We start from the raw sequence: 25,734 nt of genomic DNA, 5'->3' as shown, positions 1-25,734 counted from the left end.
GTCCACAATCATAAGCTTTCCACACAATAGCAACAAACTGTCTCTGGTGCCCATCCCTTGTGCTGATCACCAAGGGTCATTTTAAAATAAGCATGGTAAGCTTTTTACACAAAGTCTACTTAACAACTGTATCATTCCAAAAACGTAACGGAAAATATACACTTGCATGTTGACATTGTAGTAACTGCCAACAGTACGTGAAGTGTTTTATGAACCCATTAAGTCCCAGATTAATTTTTTTAATTAATTTTTTTATTCCTTAATTACAATGTACATAGTGTTCAAACCACAATAAGTACAAAAATAGCCAAAGAATATTTATACATGCTTATATAATGGCCGTCCTCAAAACAGGACACTGGGATCTAACAGTATCGTATACCATACTAAACTGTATTCAAGTCTTAACTATTTATTTCTTGTGAAATGGTACAAAACACTTCACACACAGTGTTACATGGCATTTAACACAATATGTTTTTGGTTTCCCATTGCATTAGCTCTTACACATCTTCTTTGCGTGCTGTTTTTGTCAATCGTACGACCAATTCCATCAAACCTGATGTCTGGTATCACTCTCAACTGACTTAATGGGTATTCCATTGGACGTCCAATATTCGGTCTTCCAGTGTCCAATTTCAGGTATGTAACTGTAACAGCACGTCTGAAATCCAGTAAATCCTGTGCATTTTTCCCACGTACTAGTCTGTAGAAGAGTCAGGCATTTACGAGGGCCATTTCCAGCAAACGTGTAATAAGACCCAGTACCATTATTTCCCTCTAATTACCGTTGCATATTTTCCAACTAACCAGTCATGGTGGTGAACACCTCCCATGTACGCGTTATACGTCTTCAGAACGGCAGGTTGTTGCACTTGTGTCTTCTTACTTGCTTGTCTACTGTAATGCGTAGCTGCTCCCAAAGGTTCTACTTGGTCAAAATTTGTACCAATTGTATTGCATCTGTTGTCGTGCCATTGAACAAATTAGACTTCACCATTCCTGTCGAACTGGTAGTCATAGTTTCCTCGAACTGTCTTTTTCATTTCGTTGCGGCTCAGTAGTGGACAGTCACCAACTCGATTCTCTCTGACAGTCCCAGTTGCTCGAAAACCCATATTTCTCAGATGAAGAAATTGTCAGAGTATACACAATGATTCTCGGGTTTTTCAGTGCTGTCCAACATGTTTAGGACTACTCTTGATCCTAATAGTAGGTCATCCCTATTTGAAACAGTATCCACTTGCTCCACAAAGAGACCACAACTTATAGCCAAATCTAATAGGCTTGCCTCGGATAAATTGTCCATCTGGAACTGTATTATTTACTAATGGGTAACATATTCATAAATATACTTGCATAATACACTGTAAATTTCAAACTATATATATATATATATATATATATATATATATATATATATATATATATATATATATATATATATATATATATATATATAAAGAGGGGTCGTGGTCGTTACTTACCTCAGCAATAAAATTTGGTGAAATTAGCACGTTCTAAAAAGAAAATACATCAGCAGTAGCACAGATTCATATTCGAACGTGCAGCAATACAAGTAACTGAAATGATAACACCAAGTCCCAGTGTCCTATTTCGAGTACACCAAATTTTATAACAATGAAAAACAATGAATATAGCTCCAATTAAGCTAACAATGCAAGTAGTTTAAAAGACACATTGTTGACTATAAATAATCGCAAAAAGATCTGTGCCACATATTTCAAATATTACTAAATTGTCGATAAACTAAATACCTGTAATAACGAGAAGTGTGCCTTAGTATTCAATAATCAATTAATGGTAGGGTTTATTGCTTTTAATTTCCTGTAAGCATACATTTGTTATAAAAACCATCAACAAATGACGTAGAAGAGTGATAGCTGCAAATTAATAATTTACTGTGTATTTATAAATAAATATGTGCTCTGTCCTCAAAATAGGACACTGGTACTTAATGGGTTAATACTGTCTTAAATATACAGAATAATCTCCCCCTGCGGGTCCCGGGGTTAGAATAGGCCTGAGGTATTCCTGTCTGTCGTAAGAGGCGACTGAAAGGAGTCTCAAATGTTTTGGCCTTCATGTGATGGTCCCCAGTAGGTTTTGACCTCCATTCTTCTAAATTTTCCCGAAGAGCAAGCCAGTTGGGGAAGGGCGCCTTACATGGTACATCGTGTCCATCATGCACTGACACCTCTCATATCCTTCATTGACGTGGATCTGCAGTTCCACTATTTCTCCAGCTGTTGGGTGAGGTCACCCTCCTGGGTGCATTTTCCTCCATCCAATGTGCAGTAACATTTTCAGCGCTGACAATGATGGTGGACTTAATGGCTTGTTTGCACCTGATATCCAGCACGGTAGCCAGTCCGTTGTGGTGGGGCCGCCATTTACTCTGTTGGTTGTAGGCCCTGACTACACAGGGATCGCTCTGCTGATGCCTGTGCTGTTACCTCCCCAATGCCAGGTGGCCTTTGCTGCGGCTGGGTGCCGCCCGTGGGGAGGGCCCCTGGCCGGAGTGGGTGGCATCAGGGTGGATGACATGCAATGAAGCATACTACGCCATCTTTGCTGGTGGCCCAGCACTAGCAGCCTCTAAGTGGTCGAGGTCTAACTAAAATGTGAAGAAGTATGACCCCAAATCGTTTCTTTCCCTGGCCACATAATGGGAGGAATGCCAGGATAACGATGGCAGTGAATCTCACTCCCCCTCCCCCAGTACCTCGTATGTACGAGAGCTGATGGAGCATCCTTGTGTTTCCATCATGCCCCATAAGAGCTTAAATGTGGTCCAGGGTATTTTATTTCACAGGGATCATCTTTTGCAGCCTGATGACGAGCTGAGCGTCAACTTAGAGCAATGAGGAGTTCATTTCGTCCAGCGCATACATTGGGGTTCAAAGGATAACCTGGTAGCCACCGGTGCCTTCATCTTGGCCTTCGAGGGTGACACATTACCCGAGATGGTCAAGATGACAGCATACCGGTGTGATTTCAAGCCATATATCCCTCCCCCGATGTGCTTTAAGTGCTGGAAGTTCAGACATAGGTCTTCCCGCTGTACTTCCAGTGTCATATGTCATGACTGTGGACGTCCATCACATCCTAATACATCATGTACCCTGCCTCTCATCTGTGTCGACTGAAGAGAGCACCATTCCCCTTGTTCACCAGACTAAAGGATTCTCCAGTAGAATGGAAAATCATGGAATACAAGACCCTGGACCGACTGACCTACACTGAGGCTAAGAGGAAATGTGACTTCCTACATCCTGTACGTATGACATCTTTTTACGCCGCCGCTATGAGAACAGTTCTAGCCCCATCCATTCAGTCAATTTCGGTTGAATCTCAGACCTGTAAGACTACACCTGCCCCCTTGATGGTGGGGGGCACATCCCTCCCTGTTGTTCCTGCACCACCTGCCTTGGGAGCGCTACACCCAAGTCTTCTTCGGCTCCTCTTGCAAGAAAGGGATCCCTTGGGAAAGATGACACCCGCCAGTGGCCGAAGTGCCCAAAAGCAGCTGGTTGTAGGGCTTCACGTTCCTCCTCAGTCCTGTAGACTGAATCCAGGAAGTCCTCCCAGCCAGAGAAACCCAAGCAGCAGAGAGAGAAATCTAAAAAGAAGACCCCCAAGAAATAGGAAATTGTGGTGACACCCACACCATCGTTACCTACAAGCTCTGCGTCTGAGGATGAGGTGGAGATTCTGGCATTCGCTGAGGGCCTAGACTCACCGGACCCTCAAACACAATGGATGTAGACTGCTCAGGAACTAAGTCGGTGGCAGCAGGTGACCCTGAGGCATAAACTGCCTCATTGACCGTTTCATGCCCTCTCTGTCTCACAATAACATTTGCGGTTTTTTCCACCACCTTCTGAGCTACGGCAACTATTAAGCTTTACACCTGCTTTCTGCATTGCCCTCCAGGAGACCTGGTTCCCGGCAATGTGGACCTCTGCGGCTATAGGGGATATTACAAGAACCTTAGTGAATATAATATAGTGTCAGGTGGAGTTTGTGTCTATGTCCTGAACTTGGTATGTAGTGAACCTGTGCCCCTTCACACTCCTCTTGAAGCTGTGGCTGTCAGGATAAGGGCAACGCAGGAAATAACTGTCTGCAAAGTGTATGTTCCTACAGATGGTGTAGTACCTCTGAACATCTTGGCTGCACTGATTCATTGACTCCCTAAAACTGTCCTACTTTTGGGAGATTTTAACATCCATAATCCCTTGTGGGGTGGCACCATGCTTAATGGCTGAGGTAGAGAGGTCGAAAATTTACTGTCTCAGCTCGACCTCTGCCTCCTAAATAAACACTGGGGTCCCACACATTTCAATGTGGTTCATGGCACTTATTCGGCCATTGATTTATTCCTCTGCAGTCCAGGACTTCTCCCATCTGTTCAGTGGAGAGTCCTCGATGACTTGTATGATAGTGAACACTTCCCCATCTTCCTGTCACTCCCCCGGCATCTTGCCCACGGATGCCTCCCCAGATGTGCTCTAAACAAGGCAGACTGGGAAGCGGCACCCATCTGTGGAATACCTAACAGCTTTTAAATGGCTCCATGCCCATGTTTGCCAGCTTATAGTTAGTTAGTTAGTTAGTTAAGTGTTCCATTGATCAATAGCACGGAAAACCGTTATGATGAGGAACATGTCAAATGCACAAGAAATCCGCACAGGAAACAAATTTTTTTTTTCTTTCTTTTTACATTATAGTGTTATACCTAAATATTTCTATCGTGTATCCCATTCCCTTGAATGGCACAAAATGCATATATCTCCAGATTTATTTACTCATATTCAAGAATTCATCTATGGTATAGGAGGAGATGTCAGGGAGGTATGATTTCAATTTGTTTTTGAAACTATTATTGCTGTCTGTCAGACATTTTATTTCATCCGGTAATTTATCAAAAAGTTTTATAGCAGCATGTTTTACCCCTTTCTGTGCCACAGATATGTTAAGTAAAGGATAGTGTAGGTCTTTCTTTTTTCTGGTATTGTAATCATGAATGTCGCTGTTGATTTTAAACTGATCCATGTTGTTGAGAAAAAATTTCATTACTGAGTAAATGCTGTGAAGCAGTTGTAAGAATTCCTAACCTTTTAAACAGGTGCCTACAAGATGTGCGACTATGAACTCCACACATTGTTCTAACTACTTTCTTTTGAGCAGTGAATACCTTTTGCCTAAGTGTTGAGTTGCCCCAGAATATTATTCCGTATGACATCAGAGAGTGTAAGTATGCAAAGTATGTTAGCTTACTAATTTCTACATCCTCAAAATTGGCAATTATTCTGATTACAAAAGTTGCTGAATCTAGTCACTTTAGGAGATCCAAAATATGAATTTTCCAACTAATATTCTCATCTATATGTACACCCAAAAACTTTGTATGCTCTACCTTGGCTACTGACTTCTTTTGATGTGTTATGTTTATTGAAGGAATTATACTTTTTGCTGCAGAAAATTGGATGTACTGTGTTTTTTCAAAGTTCAGAGCAAGCCCATACGCAGAGAACCAATTAATAACTTTTCCAAAGACCTTATTTGTATCATTTTCTGTCAGACTTTCTTTTACTGGATTAATAATTATGCTTGTATCATCAGCAAACAGTGTCAGTTCAGCATCTTGTTTCACATAAGAAGGGAGGTCATTCACATATATCAAGAACAGGAGGGGACCCATGATCGAACCTTGTGGAACATCTAATGTAATTTCACCCCAATTAGATTAAGTGGCAAACTCCTTTGAATCCCTTGAGCCATATAAAGAGACTTTTTGCTTCCTGTTCTGTAGATATGACTTATACCACTCATATGCTGTTCCATTTATACCATAGAATTATAATTTCTCTAACATAATGTCAGAAGTGTTGGGAGAGGTACGTCTTGATGATTGGATGCCATACATCACCTTTCCAAGTCTGGATGAAAATAAGATGTGTTTTTGGGTACCAGACCCCAACAGGTGTCCCTGGCGTTACCATTGATTGCTGAGCACTTTGGTGGGCACTATTCTCAAGCCTCTGTGTCGGAGAATTACCTCCTACCTTTCGCACTCTCAAATGGCGACTGGTAGGGAAAGTCCTCTCATTCACTACACACTACAGTGAACCCTATAATGCCCATTTACAGAGCGGGAGCTCCTCAGCACCCTTGCACATTGCCCTAACACAGCTCCTGAACCAGATCGGATCCACAGTCAGATGATTAAACATCTCTCGTCCGACTACAAGTGACATCTCCTTATCATCTTCAACTGGATCTGGTGCAATGGTGTCTTTTCATCGCAATGGCGGCAGAGCACAATCATTCCAGTGCTCAAACCTGGTAAAAACATGCTTGATGTGGATAGCTATCAGCCCATCAGCCTCACCAATGTTATTTGTAAGCTGCTAGAACGTATGGTTTGTTGGCAGTTGGATCGGGTCCTGGAGTCACGTGGCCTACTGGCTCCATGCCAGGGCAGTTTCCGCCAGGGTCGCTCTACCACTGATAATCTTGTGCCCCACGAGTCTGCAATCCGAACACCCTTTTCCAGACGCCAGCATCTTGTTGCCGTCTTTTTTGATTTATGAAAAGCTTAAGACACGACCTGGCAACATCATATCCTTGCCACATTATGTGAGTGGGGTCTCTGGGGCCTGGTCCCGATTTTTATCCAGAATTTCCTGTCACTCTGTACTTTCTATGTCCAGGTTGGTGTCTCCCATAGTTCCCCTCATATCCAGGAGAATGGGGTCCCGCAGGGCTCTGTATTGAGTGTATCTCTATTTTTATTGGTCATTAACGGCCTAGCAGCACCTGTAGGGCTGTCCATCTCACCTTCTCTGTATGCAGACAACTTTTGCATTTCGTACTGCTGCTTCAGTACTGGTGTTGCAGAGCGGCACCTCCAGGGAGCTATCCACAAGGCACAGTCATGGGCTCTAGATCATGGTATCCAGTTTTCGGCCACAAAATCGTGCGTCATGCACTTCTGCCGGCATTGTACCGCTCATCCGGAACCAGAACTTTACCTCAATGACGGCCCATTCACTGTAGTGGAGACATATTGATTCTTAGGACTGGTTTTCAACACCCGATTGACTTGGCTTCATCAACTTCGTCAGCTTAAGCGGAAGTGCTGGCACCACCTCAATGCCCTCCGCTGCCTGAGCAATACGCTTAACGCTTCCCCAAATGAGGATGTTGTGTTCAAGTGGGTGCAGTATAATTTGAAAAGTCAAAGTATTTTATTTTATTTTATTTCAGCAAAATACGTAAATTACACAAAGCTTACTTACAAGGGAACCTACCCATCGCACTCCTCTCAGATTTAGTTATAAGTTGGCACAGTGGATAGCCCTTGAGAAACTGAACACAGATCAATCGAGAAAACAGGAAGAAGTTGTGTGGAACTATGAAAAAAATTAGTAAAATATGCAAACTGAGTAGTCTATGCGAAGACAGGCAACATCAAGGACAATGGGACTCCAGGAGCGCCATGGTCTCGTGGTTAGCGTGAGCAGTTGCGGAACGAGAGGTCCTAGGTTCAAGTTTTCCCTCGAGTGAAAAGTTTAATTTTTTATTTTCAGTTTATGTGACACTCTTATGTTTTCATCACTTTTTTGGGAGTAATTATCACATCCACAAGAAGACCTAAATCGGGCAAGGTAGAAGAATCTTTTTACCCATTCGCCAAGTGTACAAGTTAGGTGGGTCGACAACATATTCCTGTCATGTGACGCACATGCCGTCACCAGTGTCGTATAGAATATATCAGATGTGTTTTCCTGTGGAGGAATCTGTTGATCTATGACCTCGCGATCAAATGTTTTCGGTTCCCATTGGAGAGGCACGTCCTTTCGTTTACCAATGGCACGGTTTTGCAGTGCGGTCGCAAAACACAGACACTAAACTTATTACAGTGAACAGAGACGTCAATGAACGAACGGACAGATCACAACTTTGCGAAAATAAAGAAATCAAAATTTTCAGGCGAGAGAAGGCTTGAACCAAGGACCTCTCGTTCTGCAGTTACTCACGCTAACTATGGGACCACGGCGCTCCTGCACTCGTATTATCCTTGAAGTTGCCTATCTTGCACATGGACTACTCAGTTTGTATATTTTACTAACTGTTTTCTCGATTGATCTGTGTTCCTTTTTTTCAAGGCCTATCCACTGTGCCAACTTATAACTAAATCTGAGGCTGGTGCGATGGGGAGGTTCCCTTGTTAGTGATTATATACATAACTATGGTTTGACACTTATGAAGAATGGTAATCAAAGAAACTTTTTTTCTGTCCAGACATAAGTGAATGTTACATGTTACATTTTACACAATAAAATTTGGTTTTGCCTTTGCAACCCAGTTCTTGCAGCTGTCAAATGATTTTTTGTCACTGGCCACTGGAAGATGCCCAATGTTGTCCAAATGAACATCAGCTTCTGGACGAGCTACTGCATTGGCTCATTTTGAAGTGCTTGGAGATGGCACTAGACCCTCACTAGCAGGACGCCCCCTTTTCCTGACAGCCGGCTTATCTATTTTTGTCAGTACTTTGGCCACAGTTGCCTCAAAGTGAAGCAAATCAAGGGTCTTATTTTTAGGAACACTTAAGTCTGATGCTTTTTTTCTTGTACTCAATCCATGAATTTACACATGCAATATCAGTTGCATGAGAAAACGCGCAAAGCAACCACTTTCGCGATCTGATGAATGTGCGATAAATTGTGATCAGAAAATCCATCTTGCGACCCCTCCCATATATTGACCATAAACTTGAAAAACTTCTGGCTGGTCGATTTTGATATATTTCTTTTCAGTTTTATCCCACCTTTTACACACATTTTTGTTTCCAGTTCCCAGAAAATTTGAAGCCTTTACCTCTGGCTTATTGTCATACCATTTTGTTACTATAACTTCTCCATCTTTACTTGTCAGTTTGTAACACGCGCGCGTGGGGCACACAATACTCGTTAAAGCCTGTACTATGGTATGTGAGCGGGGTTCACCTTATGAGAAAGGATTTTTATATAAATATTGACCGCGTGTACCTGAATGGTGGCAAATCAGACTTACATCCACTCTGTAATAACAATGATACATCAAGTAAGTTCGAAATGCAATTACACGTCAGGATGGACCAAAAGCTACACTGAAGATGCTACCAATTTGATAATAATACGGTCGCCAGCCTAATTAGGCATTAACTGCATTTCTTTCCTGTACAAGTTGGTATATGTTCATGCAAAACAACACGTAGTAACACTGCATAATATAGTAGAATTTTAGAACCAGAAAATCTATTGAACTGATAGTTTCACGTTCTGTACTGATATGGAAAAACCATGAATACATAACACTACACTATAATGTATACTACCAAACTTTATACTGTCTATTAATCTGATTAAAATCGGGCATAGGTTACCCTAGCAATAGCACTTTTGTGACACACACAAAATGTCAATTTTGATGAAGATAAAACACTGATAAATTTTGACTTTTATATTGATTTTAACTTTTGCTGGTCAAGCCAATTTAGAATACTTCAGAATTCAAATGAATAAAAAAGGGGGGGGGGGGGGGGGGGGATCCTGAAACTGTTATGATCACTGTATTAAAAAAATTGATTACTGAAATTATTATGCGTTCAAGATTTCCAGTATATGAGTTACTACTCTTTTTATCTTATTTACTACTCATTTAAATACCTTTATACCTGTCTCAAAATAATTAAGCTTCATTACTATATCATTATTAAAGTTATCTTTCAACTTCATTAGACCTTCGTTATTCATTTACTGGTTCTTTAACAAAACAGTTCTTTAAACACCATTCTAACGTAGCTAGGTCTGCAAGTAATTATTCTTAACACAAAATTCAATTTTTCATTTCGGGACACTCGGATTGCACAACATTTGGAAAGGACCCTGTCTAGGTTAGTTGTGAGGATAATTAAGTGAGGGGGAAAGTTCTGGTAAAATTTAGGTTATTATTGAACAGTTCACTCTATGGTCCATACGAATACAGTACTAAAAGTTTCAACCTGCTTGTATCGATGCGGCGGTTGGCGAGCGGCGAGATGGCGAGGCACAGAGCACACATACAACCACAGCTATGGCTCTTGATGTATCGGCACTTTAATTCTTCTTAGCATCGCAATACTTTTCCATTTAGTGCCTATGGAATTTTGCCATGCTGTGTGAGATTTGGAACGGCATACCCGAGGCTCAGTGAAACTACGTCTTCCAGGAGAGCCTCCTTGCTCCAGAAGGTGTTGCTCAGACCAGTGCCCAACTCCGACTACTACTGCTGAGCCCGTTGTGCCGTACAGTGCCGTGTGCATTTTCCCGCGCTCGCCTGCCATCCACCTTTTACCGCTCCCTTACAGACAGGGTATTCACCCGAGGTTTTGCATTCTACATATCCTAACACATTGCCTACATATGGACCAGACGCACAGTTACAATTTTAAACATCTTACAACAGTCTCAACATTTGTTACATTTCAATTCTATTACAATATTGCTTGACATTTGACATAAACATTAATATTCACATTGAAAATTGTTCACAGTTTTCTTAACACAATGGCATGAAACAAAAAAGAAATGAAATCAGAACATCAATTACACTAATTTATCAAAAAATCAGATGGAAAAAAAATTTACTTATATGTACAATAGTACAGTGTTGTTGTTACAAGTTCCTCAGCAGAGCCTCTACCATGTTTCTTCAAGTCTTTGTCACTCGAAAATGGTGGGTTCTTGAAGCAATTTTGGCACACCGTACATATTGTGTACATATTTTTATTTCTCAAGTACTGCAGGAGACTATAATTTGAGAAATAATTATCAAAAATGAAAAGCACATTTGTTTGATTGTTTCTGCGAATTTCACCACTAGTGATGCACCAAGACCAAAATGGTTTTAACATTGCTGGATCAAGTTCTGTCGTCGATATATTATTCTGGCATATATTATAAAATTAAACATTTGACTGCTTGTTCCACAGAGTGCAACTATTTTTCTTCCCCATGGTTTCGGTTTGCTCTTCACATACTGTTTTACATTCAATGACCCCTTGAAAGGCACCATTTGCTCATCGACACTAAGATGTTCTTCTGTTGGTAAACTCAGCAACCATTCTCTTATGGAATTGTATATCGGTTGGAATTGTATATTGGTCTGACTTTCCAAAATCTATCATTTTTATCGGGATCACTTGTTATGTCATCTCGGTGGAATTTCTGTCTTGGTATTAGGAAAAGATTAACTGACACAGTGTCTCCTATTTGGGAAATACATAGCTGCAGCTCCCTGTAACATCTAATCCTGGGACACTTCAAATTTCGTGTCAGAATGTCAATTCCTATAAGTGAAAGTATTTCTTTTGCTGTCATAGGAGCAAAATTACCTAAACTTCTGTCAGCTGCATAAATATTTGTGTATTCCACGCATTTCTGCACAAGAACACCAGTGACCAATTTTTTTAAAAATTGGTAGGGACTCTCAAGGTTATCCACTGTCTCAGAGTAACATTTGTACTATTTGATAAATGGGGATATGAGTGAGTCCTCTTTTCCTCCACCATATATCTTTTTTAGGTGTTAATTGTCCAAAATTATGATGATGCCACTCTAGATCAACAACGTCCATCACATCAGTTTCAGGCACAATATCTGTTTCAGGATGGTCTTGTTCATTGTCATCATTGTTTTGCATTCTGCTGATAAGGGGATCTTCATAACTTATAATAAAAAATGCTATTACAGAAAGAAAACCTTATAAAAAAGTATTTTGAGTAGCACAGATGAAAAAGCTGCTAAATTCATTTTATGTCAATTTTGAGGTGGGCACACAGTCACATAGATTTTTCCAGTGCCTAAATGACGGAATATGTTTCAGGTTGCAAAACTGGCTATGAACCATCGAAAATGGCTGTTGAAAATCGTGTTCCATTTCAAAAGCACCTAACGGCATGTTGTCTTCGGGTGCATAACCCATTAAATGCTCAATAAGCGTGGCTGTCACCCTGCCATTTCTGGATGCAGCATACGTGAAATGACATCAGACTTACTAATCTGCATATTCAAAGCTACCTTTCAGTCTGCTATGATTAAAATGGATATTTTTGTTATTCAGCTTTAGGTTGGCTGTGCTGTAACAAATTCTCATGCAACAATAACATTCTAGCTGCCAGTGTATTGTTGTTTGGATGGGACGAAGGTTTTGTGATTATCTCGGTCTTATTTATCATGCAGTTAGTGGGCTTTATGTCTAGGCTACTCAGCTTACAATATGTCATATGATATAAAACATCTAACATTACCTCCTTTGTTGTCCTCTTGTTCAAAATTATCGCCAGGATCATTGGATAGATCATCAGTTTCAGATGAATTAAGGAGCTCTATAACTTCTTTTTTAAGTGACCTTCATTTATTCCGGACCTGGGACATTTGGAAATCACTGTAAGATGACTAAAATGACAGTGAAATAATGTCCTAAATTTCTATACTATTACAACCTTTCAATCACAATGTCCTCATTTGGAGGCACGTATAAAGTTATAAATATTTCACTTAAGTTTCGTTCTGAAAGACACCTTTAATTTTCGCCTTTCTATGCTCAAATAATTTTTTTTTACCTAAACTCAGAAGATATTAAGTGGCTGATGGATGGTACAAAGTTTACTGGGAAGCGTCCATATGACTGTGCACATTCAGTTTGGTTTTGTGGTACCACAGATTGCCAGGAGATGTTGACACTGTTCTCAAATAAACTGTCTGCTTGTGACAATATGAGGGCAATAATCACAAATGGTAAAATTTAACGAATTTTAATGTACTAAGCATTTATTTAGTATGTCCTTATATGAGGACGCCCTGACTGAAAGGGTTAATTCATTGATGGAAAGCAGACTAGGACCATAGTGCCCTAACAGTTACCTGAGTGTAGTCCTTACCAGTTATATGGGTAAGACTCTCAAACCCATGGCCAGCTGCCACTTCGTCTGGCTGCTTGAATCCCAAGCTCACCTGAGCCTCTCCCAGTGCAGTTTCAGGCACTATTGTTCCACACTTGATAACTGAATTCTACTGCTGGAGATGGCAATACAGGAGTTCTTCTTAGGCTGAAACGATTTGGTTTGTGTGGTTTTTTGACCTCAAAAAGGCATATGACACTACTTGGAGGTACAATGTCCTTTGCCAACTTCATGAAAGGGGTCTACATGGGCATCTGCCACTTATCCAATACTTTCTCAAGGACCAGTGATTTCGATACCATGTTGGCAATGCCTTGGCTGACTGCTATGTTTGCTATGTTCAAGTGAATGGGCTCCCCCAAGACAGTGTACTCAGTGTCACATTGTTTGCCATTGCTATCAATAGCATTTCCTTCACAGCCAGGAGCCCTGTCAAATGCTCTTTGTTTGTGGACAACTTCACAAACCTCTACTCGTACTTTGATCTTACAATGATTATGAGGCAGCTACAGCTGTAGACTTGAGCCAGGGCAAATGGTTTTCAATTCTCATCAGAGAAGACTACACATGTCAATTTTAACTGAGCTCTTTGATGTTTTACCCATTGTTTTTAGGAAACGGTGTGCTTTTTGGGTTTATTATTTGATTCCAAATTAACTTGGCTGCCATACCTGAAAGACTGAACAGAGGGTGTCCAGTCATTGATTATTTTGAAATGCCTTAGCAGAAAAGCATGGGGAGCTGACAGGTCTTGCCTCCTGCAGTTTTATAGGGCAGCATGGTCAATCGACCATCCCAGTTTCCCACTTCAAGATGTTAGGAGACGTCCACCATGAGAGCATCCATATATCACCGGGTGCCTTTCGGACCAGCCAAGTTCAGAGTCTGTGTGCAGAGGCTGGTGGATCACCGCTCTGAATTCGGTGACGTATCAATTTGGCTCTACAGGCACTGAAAATCTCGGCGTCACTTCAGTCACTGGCATTTAGTGCATCGTTCCAACCCAACTTAGCACGGGTTTTCAGTAATCGGACCCATGTGACCAAGCCATTTGGGACACGATCTACTGACTGTCTCAAGGATTTGGAACTATCAGACCTCAAAATACACAGCCAGGCATGGAACGTGTTGCTGCCGCATTGGTGTCTTCAGAGGCCGAAAGTGATTTTAAGCTTGACATGGTACAAGAAAAGTTTACTCCAGATTACGTTTCTACAACTTTGTTTTCGTCCATTTTAAACATATACCACAGTTTTGTCATCGTTTGTACAGATGGATCCCAGCAAGAGAATGTGTTCAGTTGTTCTGCTGTTTTCCCTGATAGAGTTTTCAAAGTGTGTCTTCCAGAACAATTTACAAATTATGTTGTGGAATTATATGGCACTGGAGAGGATTCACAGACATCACTGTACAAGGTTTCTTGCCTGTTCTGACTTGCTTACTGCACTACAGCATTTCACCAAATGTATCCAGTAGATTAGTTGATTCAGCTCATCCGTGACTCCTTACAGCAGCTTCAACACTGTGGCAGGGATGGGTACCTGGCCACATCAGGATACTGGGAAATGACATGGACGACAAAGCAGCCAAGGATGCATGTCGGGATGGTGTTGTCCGATCCCGTTGCATGCCATCATCTCATTCTCTGACAGACGCATCATGCGTCAGTGCGAAACTGAATAGTTTCAGGTGACGGTAAACAAACTGGAGTTGCTCAGATCAACCACAGGCATGGTGGACTTCATCTGGAGGATCCCTAAATTGGTGGGGAAGGGAGGCAGACTGTAATGCATTATCAACTGCTCCGCATGTGGGGACAACCTTCGTCCCCACCCGTGAGATTGGCATGCTGACCTTTCGTCAGGTTGCTGATGACCATGATGTTGAGTGCCCCTCACAAATAATAATCATCTATTATGCAACAAAACAGTAATGTAGGAAAATGCATTAAATATCACTTTACTTAACTATGTTAATAAAGTATTTCAACTACACAGAGCACAAAATACCCTCAAAGATCCAGGTAATCTTGTCTTTCTTAAAGTCAGGTAATTTTAAGTAATAACGCAAAATAACCAGTCAGTTTAACTCTGTAACCTAACAAATGACTGTCTGGAAAAATGTATAAATGAAATATAAGGTTCATCCAAATGAAACCTGGTCAGTGCGTCTACCTTTGCCTTACATGTAAGGTGGCACCACATAACTGCGGGTATAGTGACGCCATCTATTGGTATAGGGACTGACACGTGCCCACCGTTTGATGTTGCATAGCGCCAGTATGGTTTCACGCCATCCAAGTTATCGTGCACTACCGAACATGCAGGCGAGTAAGCAGCAACAATAAGGAGTGATTCGATTTTTGGTGGCGGAGGGAGTTGGAGGCTGCGAAATGTATCAGCAAATGAAGGCTGTGTATGGTGAGTACAGTCAGAGTCATTCAAGTGTTGTGGAATGGCGCAAACAATCCCTTGATGGGCGCGAGTCACTGGAAGACTATGCTTGTCCTGGACAGGCTCATTGTGTCATCACACCAGAAATGGTTGCGGAAGTGAATGCTTTAGTCTTGGACAACTGCAGAATCACCGTGAACGAGATCCATTGGTTATTGTGTATTAGTGTAGACACCACCCACACTGTAATGCATCAACACTTGAATTTTTGAAAAATCTGTGCGCAGTGGGTTCCCTACCAATTGACAACCGAATGGCACAATACTCAGATGGCACTGTCTGTGAGTCATCTGCAAAGTTATCATGAGGAGGAATATGGCTTTCTGTCACATGTGACGAAACATGGTGTCACCATTTTGAACCAGAAAGCAAGTGTCAGAGCAAGCAGTGGAAACATGTGACTTCACCACCTCCAAGAAATCAAAGGCCTTGCACGCCATTTCTGGTAAGGTCATGATGTCCTTTTTTGACCACAAGGGCTCACTGCTTGTCAAGTTCCTGGAACGGGGAACCACCATCAATGCCCAGCTTTATCAAGCCACTTTCCAGAACCTTAGCCGCACCATCAAGTCGAAACGCCGAGGCTCGTTGTCCATTGGCCATGATAATGCCTGCCCACAGACGGCCAATGTGGTGAAGACAACATTGCAGCAGTTTTGGTGGGAAATGCTGCAACATCCATCACACAGTCTCGACCTTTCACCGTGTGCCTTTCATGTGTTTGGACCTCTAAAACAAGTGATTTGTGGACATCGATTCGCAACGGATGACGAAGTGTGTGACTGGGTCCAGACCTGGATCTGACAGCAGTCTACCAGCTTCTTCAAGGATTCAATTGACTGGCGAGTGTCGCAATGGGATAAATGTCCCAACAGTTTTTACGACTATTTTTTAGTATGTGTACTGTGTATAACTGCATTTTTCAGTTAATAAAATTTTTACCGTTTACACTAGTGATTAGGTTTCATTTCAATGCCCCTTATACATGTATGTGTTTTGCATATAAGTTAACCATTTTATATGTTCAACAAACTATGCGTACAACCTCCCACTTTCACTGCCTTAATAGCCTTGACATTGATTCTGAACACTTTAGGAGTAAAGGAGACCACCTGCCAAAAAGCAGAAGCATTGAGTCGTCAACAGGCATACATAAAAGTGAAAGACAACTTTCTAGCTTTTGGAATGAATGCTTTCTCAAGTTAGAGTACAAAAAGAAAAATTACCATCCCCTTCCACACCCATGCACACCCCTTCTACACGCATGCACACACATGCAACCCCCCCCCCCCCCACACACACACACAATGTACTCTTACATAGTACTAGCTAGTGCATCCGTATTTGCACTCTAGCTAGAGAAAGTATTCGTTCTTAGAGCTAGCAAGTTTTCTTTCTTTTTTGGGTGCGCCTTTCGGTGACAAACACTTGTGCTTTTTAGTGAGTTGTCTCCTTTACTCCTAAAGAATTTAAATTCTACCAGAGCTTTTATTATACAGTATTGATTATACAGTATTTGAATGCTAGTGGACATCAAGGTTAGTCTTTTTTTCTTTCACCTCTACATTGTTCAGTGTGCTGACATTCTTTCATGCACTATATTTGAGGTAATCACATAAAATTGTTGAAAACTAACTTTATTTCTCTTTTTTAATTTGTGACTTACGATATGTTTCAGGTCTGAGGAGCCGAGTATTTCATCTTGTAGCAGAGTGTGCTCCAGAACATAAGCACATGCTTGTACGTGTGTTCATGAACACAAATGCACCATCTAGCTCCAAAGTAGAATTACGCAATAGAAATTCTGTTCTTCAGTATTTTTATGGTGTTGAGCATCCAGGTATTGTTCAATATTACTTGTCAAACTATTGTTTAGTACTTCCTTTAATTTTATTTTTACAGCAGCTTTTGTTCTGTAATTAAATCATTCTGTAACTAAATTAAATCACTTCCTCTCAAAGTGTGGATACGAGAAATAAACAATTGGGTACAGGTGAATTAGACTTATGCAGGCATATGATGCTTGAAGGTACAGTTGTGAAATAGATTGAAAAAACCATTAGGGCACAGGGCATTAAAAACAGTAATTTGGCTGAAATAGATTGAAAACACCATTAGGACATAGGGCATTAAAAACAGTAATTTGGCTGGCCGGTATGGCCGAGCAGTTCTAGGCGCTTCAGTCTGGAAGCGCACGAGCACTACGGTTGCAGGTTCGAATCCTGCATCAGGCATGGGTGTGTGTGATGTCCTTAGGTTAGTTTGGTTTTGGTAGTTCTAAGTTCTAGGGGACTGATGACCTCACATGTTAAGTCTCATAGTGCTCAGAGCCATTTGAAACAGTTTTGTGGCTATCTGCAAATTCGTATTGCTTCTATTTGAAAAAAAATTGTTGGTGATGGTACCACACAATTTAGAGGGGCATAATTCAGCTGTATCAGAGGTGCAGTGCAGATGGTAGTTGAAAAGGTTTGTAATTGTATTTTATCCATTATAAAATGGCTGTGAAAGTTTGCAGCTTTAAAAATATGGTTTTGTTTTTATCATGAAAGTATTGTCTAATACTGGCCCTACAGAACTTGTTTTGCCAGTTGGGGACTGCATGAGCTAATGATGACAGCGGCAGTTTCATCTCCTTTACATTTGCTCTTATCTTTCTCTTCCCACAGTCTTCTTTTACCATTTTGTCATGCCTTTTTTTATTGTTTCTTTTCAACCATTTCACATCAGTTTCCTTATTGATGCTGTCTTGGAATCCTTGTACATTTAACACTTCTGAAAATTTTTTTTTACTGGACCTTCTGATTTTATGCTTTGGATTTGTAAATCTTTTTTAACTTCTCCAGCTTGATTATTTCTGTTTCTGGAGATATTTGAAAATGTTTGTTATCAGTTTGTAGTATATAAATATCCAAAAAACATCATTCTTTTTCTCAGTATTGTTTCTTTATTTTTTCATACGTTTTGATATATTTCACTGTGCTTCTTGATTTCCAGGCTTCTGTACTTATTGGTTCTAAAATTTTTCTCTGTAATATTTCTAGTTTGACTGATTTATAGTCCATTGTGAGGCTTTAAAGTTTCAGTACCATGTCATAATGTGTTATTTTTCCATTTCTCGGTGTACGCTGTATTTGTAAATTTTTTGTTATTATGTATGCTTCTTTCTTTTTTTAAAAAATCCTTTCATTCACAGCAGACATTAATTATTTCTTTGAGATACATAGTCTAGTCCACTTTTTCTATTTGACCCGTGATTGATTGTAAAATTTTTGGTGCAGTTTTGAAGATAGTGGTAAATTTTGTTTTCTCTGCAGGTATTCATAAACCTTCTCTACTTCTATTTGTTCTGAAAGAGTGACTTGTATATCTACATCTGCTAATTTTTCAGAGAGTATAGCTGGCATGTTTGATAGGGTGCATGTCTGGAGAACATGCTGGCCACTCTAGTCAAGCAATGTCGTTATCCTGAAGGAAGACACTGACAAGATGTGCACAATGGGGGCACGAATTGTAGTCCGTGAAGACGAATGTCTTGCCAATATGCTGCCGATGGGCCCATCTGTACCACACTGCACGGTGTCGTGGTTGCAAAGATGGACGTCGGGGTTGAAGTTGCGCATCGTGCAGCCTATTGTGCACAGTTTGAATCGTAACATGACGTCCTGTGGCTGCACGAAAAGCTTTCTTCAACACGGTGGGGTTGCTGTCAGGGTGCCTCCGAACTATAATCCGTAGGTAGCAGTCACTGCAGTAGTAGCACTCGGGCATCCTGAGCGAGGCATGTCATCGACAGTTCCTGTCTCTCTGTATCTTTTCCATGTTCGAACAACATTGCTTTGGTTCACTCTGAGATGCCTGGACACTTTCCTTGTTGAGAGCCCTTCCTGGCACAAAGTAACAATGCAGACATGATCGAACCGCAGTACTGACCGTCTAGGCCTGGGTGAACTACAGACAACACGAGCCGTGTACCTCCTTCCTGGTGGAATGACTGGAACTGATTGGCTGTCAGACTCCCTCCATCTAATAGGCACTGCTCATGCATGGTTGTTTACAGCTATGGGTGGGTTTAGAGCATCTCTGAACAGTCAAAGGGACTATGTCTGTGATACAATATCCACAGTCAACATCTATCTTCAGGAGTTCAGGGAATTGCGGTGATTCAAAACTTCTTTTGATGTTTGTAGATTGGAATAGACTATCATTCTAAGTGGGATCTGTCTTTTATAAAGTTGCCTTGATATTCATTTGGTTGTAGAGTGAGAATTTTCTGAGTTCTATTTAGTAGAATTCTTGAAAATAATTAGTAAGAAATTAGTGGGAGAGAGATCCCTCTGCAGCGTCTTTTCATGAGGAGCACATGTTTGGGTGACTTCCAATTCTTCTAAAACATTTCAGTTTTCCATATATCTTCAGAAGCCATTTGCAGAGCCTTTATAATCCTTGTCTGTGCCTGTTTTTTAGGGTTCCGTACTTCGTTGGTAAACATGGAACACTAATAAGATCACTTTGTTGTCTGACTGTCTGTCTCTTTCTCCATAACAGGTACCTGTATCAAGTTGGCAGTGTTAATAATTTTAGGTTCTATGCCAATGCGATTGAAATATACCACCATTTATGTAACATATTCCGTTATCTTGCCAGGATCACTATCAATAACAGAATTATGACTGGAAGCAGCAAATGTTTTTATTTTAAAAACAAAGACCAGGGCTTATAATAGTTCCACTGCAAACTACTAATAATATTTTCTATTATATCACTCTGTGTTTTGTAATTGACTGGTCTTCTGAGAAGAGTGAAACTAAAGTATTCTTTGGAATTGAGAAATATGAATATTAATAAAATTGATAGTTAAATACTATGCAATCTCCACAAGGACCTTGGCCACTATACACACAATTGCTATTGCATTAATCTTTTATTTGTACCAAATAACAGAAGTACAGAAGTTAGTTTCAAATGATCTATTATATAAAATTTCACAAGACATGGTGCAAAAATGCTGAATGAAACTTTCATTTAGTAATAAAGCTTACACTGTAATGACTTGTCCTTATAATTTCTAGATGAGAGTTCAAATCCAGATAGGTACAGTCTATAGATAATACTGAACAGTCAGAGCTGTCCAAGTATTCCACAGACCTAACTCAAATGCACCCAGTAGCTCACCTTGCTGGACAAATGCCATCAGCCATTTAAGATATGGCATAAATGGATCAGCCACAGCAGAGCCAATGCTTACAGAATGAAATTTGCATTCTGCTTCAAAATGGGAAAATAATCACATTGTTATGCATAATTATCTAACATCCAGAGTGAAATACCAAAACTCCTGAACTAGTTTTTCACGTACCTTGGGGGATCCCCAATAATTCAAATGTAAATTTTAAGCATGTCTTATTGATGACTACTTACATATTTATTTGCAGTCATTGTAATGGAAAAACGACTAAAGAGAAGTGCTTTGAATAAACTCACTTTTTATGTAATGCAAGACAGATAGTTTTCTGTATGTCCTTTATTATCACTACCAGCTTTGGTTACTAAACATCATCACTGTGTAAAAACCAAAATTGTAAGGACCATCGCCCGCATCTCATGGTCGTGCGGTAGCGTTCTCGCTTCCCACGCCCGGGTTCCCGGGTTCAATTCCCGGCAGGGTCAGGGATTTTCTCTGCCTCGTGATGGCTGGGTGTTGTGTGCTGTCCTTAGGTTAGGTAGGTTTAAGTAGTTCTAAGTTCTAGGGGACTTATGACCACAGCAGTTGAGTCCCATAGTGCTCAGAGCCATTTTTTTTGTAAGGACCATCAGTGGTGACAATGAAGGACATACAGACAGACACCTATGTGTCTTACTTTTCATAAAATACATAACAACTGTTGGCAGTTGCCTTCAGAGAAATACTTAATATTGCATAAGCTGGCCAGTATAATTACAGCAATTCCTGTAGCATATTGCACCATTTTACCGTAACTGCTTTTCCTTACAAATGTATTCCACTAATTCGTCATAGACATAAAAGATTCTTTTTATACATCTGCTACACAGAGTGCGTAAATGAATAAGTGATGAAAATAATTAGTAACTCTATACATTTCATCTTGAAAAAGAAATATCTCCTATTGTATTTGCTCTATAAACCAATGTGACAGTGCCTTTCTGTTTATAGTGTACGAAGATGTGGAAACTGAAGCAAATGATCCACAAATACTTTTCAACGCTATTAAGAAATATCACCAGGCTGCAGGCTCTGTCACTAGTTCGGTCGATGTTCAGCACCCGTCGTTAGTGCCACAACTTCGTTCTTACCAACAGGATGCCGTGAAATGGATGTTAGCTAGAGAAAACCAACAACAAGTAGAAGGTGAGTACAGTTGTGCTGCTTTTTGGGATACGAGGGAGGACCCAAAAGAAACCAGACTCCGAGGGCGCTGCCACTCGTAGACGTAGTGCAGGGTTCTCACTCTAGATGGTGTTAGTAGAGACCTTCATGAAACAGCTGTGCAGACGGCGTCAGTGTAGAGCTGAATGTGCAAGTGTGGTATTGTGTTTCTCTGACTTGGCGGATTACCTCTGCGAAGTCGTTATGGCAACTTTAAAAGAACAAAGAGTGTGTGTGAAATTTTGTTTCCTGCTTAAAAAAAACTGCAACGGAGACACACCAAATGCTTCAGGAAGCTTTCCAGGAGGACGCTATGAGCTGCACACAGGTTTTCGAGTGGTTTGGGTGCTTTAAACGTGGTGAGATGTGTGTTGAAGACCAAGCTCGTTCTGGACACCCTTCAACATCGCGAAATCAGGAGAACATTGAAAAGGTCCGCCAAAAGATCAACAAGGATCTTCGCCAAACGATCGACCAAATTTCAGCAGAGACAGGAATCAGTTGGAGCTCGTGCCAGCGGACTTTGAGTGAGGATTTGCACGAGACGAGTTGCTGCTAAATTTGTTTCGCGCCTTCTCACACAGGAGCAAAAACCCATCCACATGAATGTGTGTCAGGACTTGAAAACAGAGATTGCACGTGATCCAAACTTCTTGAACAAAGTCATTACGGGTATGACCCAGAAACCAAGCAAGCGTCAAGCCAGTGGAGGACTCCCAACTCTCCCAGACCAAAAAAAGCAAGGCAAGTGAGGTCAAATGTGAAGATGATGATCATTGTCTTTTTTTATGTTCGTGGAATTGTGCATCGGGAATTTGTACCCCCTGGCCAGACTTTTAACCAGCACTTTTACTTGGATGTTTTAAGGCGTCTGCGAGAGGATGTGAGGAGGAAACACCTGGAACTTTGGCAATCAGGTGACTGGTTTCTGCATCTCGACAACGCTCCAGCACACACGGCCTTACGAGTGGCATCTCGGAGGTGGTCTGTCATTCCCCATGCTCCGTATTCACCGGACCTAGCCCCGTGCGACTTTTTCCTATTTCCACAAATGAAAAAAACGCTAAAATGGGAGCGTTATGACGATGTGGAGGCGGTAAAAACAGCTTCGCAAAGGGCACTGGATGATATCAAACTTGAAGAGTTCCAAACATGCTTCCAACAGTGGGAAAAAGAGACTTGACAAGTGCATCGCATGTAATGGAGAGTATTTTGAAGGTGACTGAAGTAATTTTGTAAAAAGGTTCATCAATAAATTTTTTATGGCAGCAATCCGGTTTCTTTTGGGTCCCCCCTCGTATACCCATATCATATTGACAGAAATAAAATTGTATTATTAATTTTATATTTATATCTATTTAAATGAAACTAACATTCATTTATTTTTCTTTCAGATGATCTGCATTGTTTGTACACAGAAATTAAGAACTCGATTGGAGAAGAATTATTTTATAACAGATTTAGTGGTGAAATAAGAAAGGAAAAACCTTTGGCAGATGTTCTTCCTACAGGGGGCATACTGGCTGATGAAATGGGGTTAGGAAAGACAGTTGAAGTCCTCGCCTGTATTCTTGCAAATGTGCGGCCTTTGGAAGACATAAAACTCGAAACTGATTTCAAGGCTACAGTTGAACCGATTGAAAACACTGAAACCATCATAAGCACTAGTTCTGGTGGTCCCCAGTCTCCACAGCTAACTGTGGACTGTGTCCAAGAGACCGTCGAAATTGTGACAGAAAAAACAGAAACTATTGAAGTTCCCACAAAGACTGAGATTAAGTCTGAGGTGCCTACAGATAGCACGTATGAGCTCAGTGGAAAAGTGAAGCAAGAATCAAGCTATGAAATGGATGTTGAAGTAGATATTAAACTTCAGGCAGAAATTTTCAGTAAGCATGAGGGCAAAGTAAGGAAAAGGAAAGAAAACTCTAGAAAGTCTAAAGCGCAGACTAAAAAAACATACAGAGATAAAAACACACAGAATGAATCACGTGACAGTGGTACAGTGGAAGACCACATTTGGGAGACAATTGAACATGTTATCTCATTCTACTGTCATGGCACTGACAGAAAACTTCGAAAACCTAGGCCAAAGAATCTCTTAAGGTTATCTCTGCAAAGACTCTATGAACAGAAACTGGCAGAAATGACTAGACGTCCACAGTTTGTGCCTCTGGCACGGCTCACTGTTCAGTGTGTATGCGGTGCAGAATCACCGAACAAGGCAAAGGTGTGCTGCTCACGTTGTGGACAGTGGCAGCATATGAAATGCGTTGGTCTGTCTGCAAAGGAGAAGGGTCTCTACCATTGTCCACAGTGCTGGCAGTTAAAGGTATGAGCCAGTTTTATGTCTTTAATGTGTGTGTTTGTTTTCCAGTTTGTGTTAAAAGATTCTTTTGTTGCGGTGTCATATTGCTGACAGTAAAATCAAAATATTACAGTGCTTTCTATTAAAAAGTAAATCTGATAATGTTTTGCATTGGTTGTAAAGCTATGCTGTAGTGAGCATTCAATTTCTTTGACATTTTCGTTGTTAAGTTTCTGTAATTAAATAATTCTGTTAACCATTACTGAAAAAGGTATAATGCTTAGTGCTTCATATGAGGTTAAATAGTGTGGATAGGTTTTGATTCATTGTGAATTCCGGAGAGGAACAAAAATGATGTATTATTCTGCATAGGGACATGTTAACAGGCAATCCATATACTTTTTGCTAGTTTTTGTACAAATGAGTGATCTTTAATTGTTGTGAAGAAAGTTTAATAGCAAGATTGCATTCTATGCGAATTATTTCTGATGACCAATTTCAACAGTGAAGACTGTCATCTTCTGATCTTTTAAAAAAAACTTGTCAGTATAAGGCTGTTCCATTATGACTGCATTGCACATGGCATGTTGGCATTATAGTGTAGCACATTCGACACAGGTTTGTTAAAACCAAAAACAGGTTTGTCACAAATAAAAACAGTGAAGTTAAAAAGCACCTTATGCAACTGGTGATGTCCACTCACTTAACATTCCATTGTTGTTTGTTAGATGTTGAATTGAATAACAGTGCACATTTGTGCACTTCTTTATGTTCACAAGATGAGTTAAATACTTCATGGATCCACAGTCTTTGAAGTACCGAAGAACCCTGTGTGGAATGTGCTTGCTATCCACCATACCAGGTGCATTCAAAAAGTAAGGTCACTTTAAAAAATGAAAAATATATTTATTTATTCATCAATATTCGGGTTGTCCCCTTCAAAGTATTCCTCCTCATATACAGGGTGATTATAATTAAATTTAATCTATCAAACCACTTTAGAAATAACACCACTGGTCAGAATGACATCAAATTGCAATGGGATATTATTGGAGAAGAGTGAAAACATATGGCAGAAGAAAAAAAAACTAGTGTGAAAAATGATCAAAGGATGGTGCTGTATGTGTCAGAATATGTAAATGAAAACACCTGTCATGCACACGGCCCATTGAAGTTAGTATAAACACGCCAAGTACACGGCTTTTCCTCCTTTCGCATGTGCGACGTTCGCTATGACTAGCTCAATGCAGGAGTGCACTCTGCTTATAAAGCTGTATTACAAAAATGATGACTGTGCACACATCTCTGCATAAGTTCCGGACAATGAAGGGTATGAAAAAAGGCATGAAAAAAGGTCTGATGACTGCCTTGGGTCTGGAGAAAATGATTAAAAAAGATAGGTTCTTTTGGTGTGCAACCTGGTAGAGGGAGAAAACGAATTAATTCGACATCAGTGGAAGCGGTGGTCACAGCAGTGCAGGAGGAGACAAGTGGTAGTGTGCAAACATGTAATGCACGGAGAATTGCCCGATCATTGGGGACCGTGAGCACGGTGCTTAAAATCCTA

At 40.6% G+C, this 25,734-nt stretch overlaps 1 protein-coding gene across 1 annotated transcript in view; it reads left to right on the top strand.

The window, feature by feature from the left end:
• LOC126198865 (E3 ubiquitin-protein ligase SHPRH) overlaps nt 1-25,734 on the top strand; it is a 259,483-nt gene that overhangs the window by 55,289 nt on the left and 178,460 nt on the right. Inside the window, exons 3-5 of the mRNA XM_049935462.1 lie at nt 17,150-17,311; nt 21,647-21,841; nt 23,254-24,191. Coding sequence (XP_049791419.1) covers nt 17,150-17,311; nt 21,647-21,841; nt 23,254-24,191 — 1,295 coding nt within the window. The remainder of the gene's footprint in view (nt 1-17,149; nt 17,312-21,646; nt 21,842-23,253; nt 24,192-25,734) is intronic.

The sequence above is a fragment of the Schistocerca nitens genome, chromosome 8, assembly GCF_023898315.1.
Source record: "Schistocerca nitens isolate TAMUIC-IGC-003100 chromosome 8, iqSchNite1.1, whole genome shotgun sequence".
Lineage (NCBI taxonomy): Eukaryota > Metazoa > Arthropoda > Insecta > Orthoptera > Acrididae > Schistocerca > Schistocerca nitens.
This window is presented reverse-complemented; position numbering and strand designations above follow the sequence as displayed.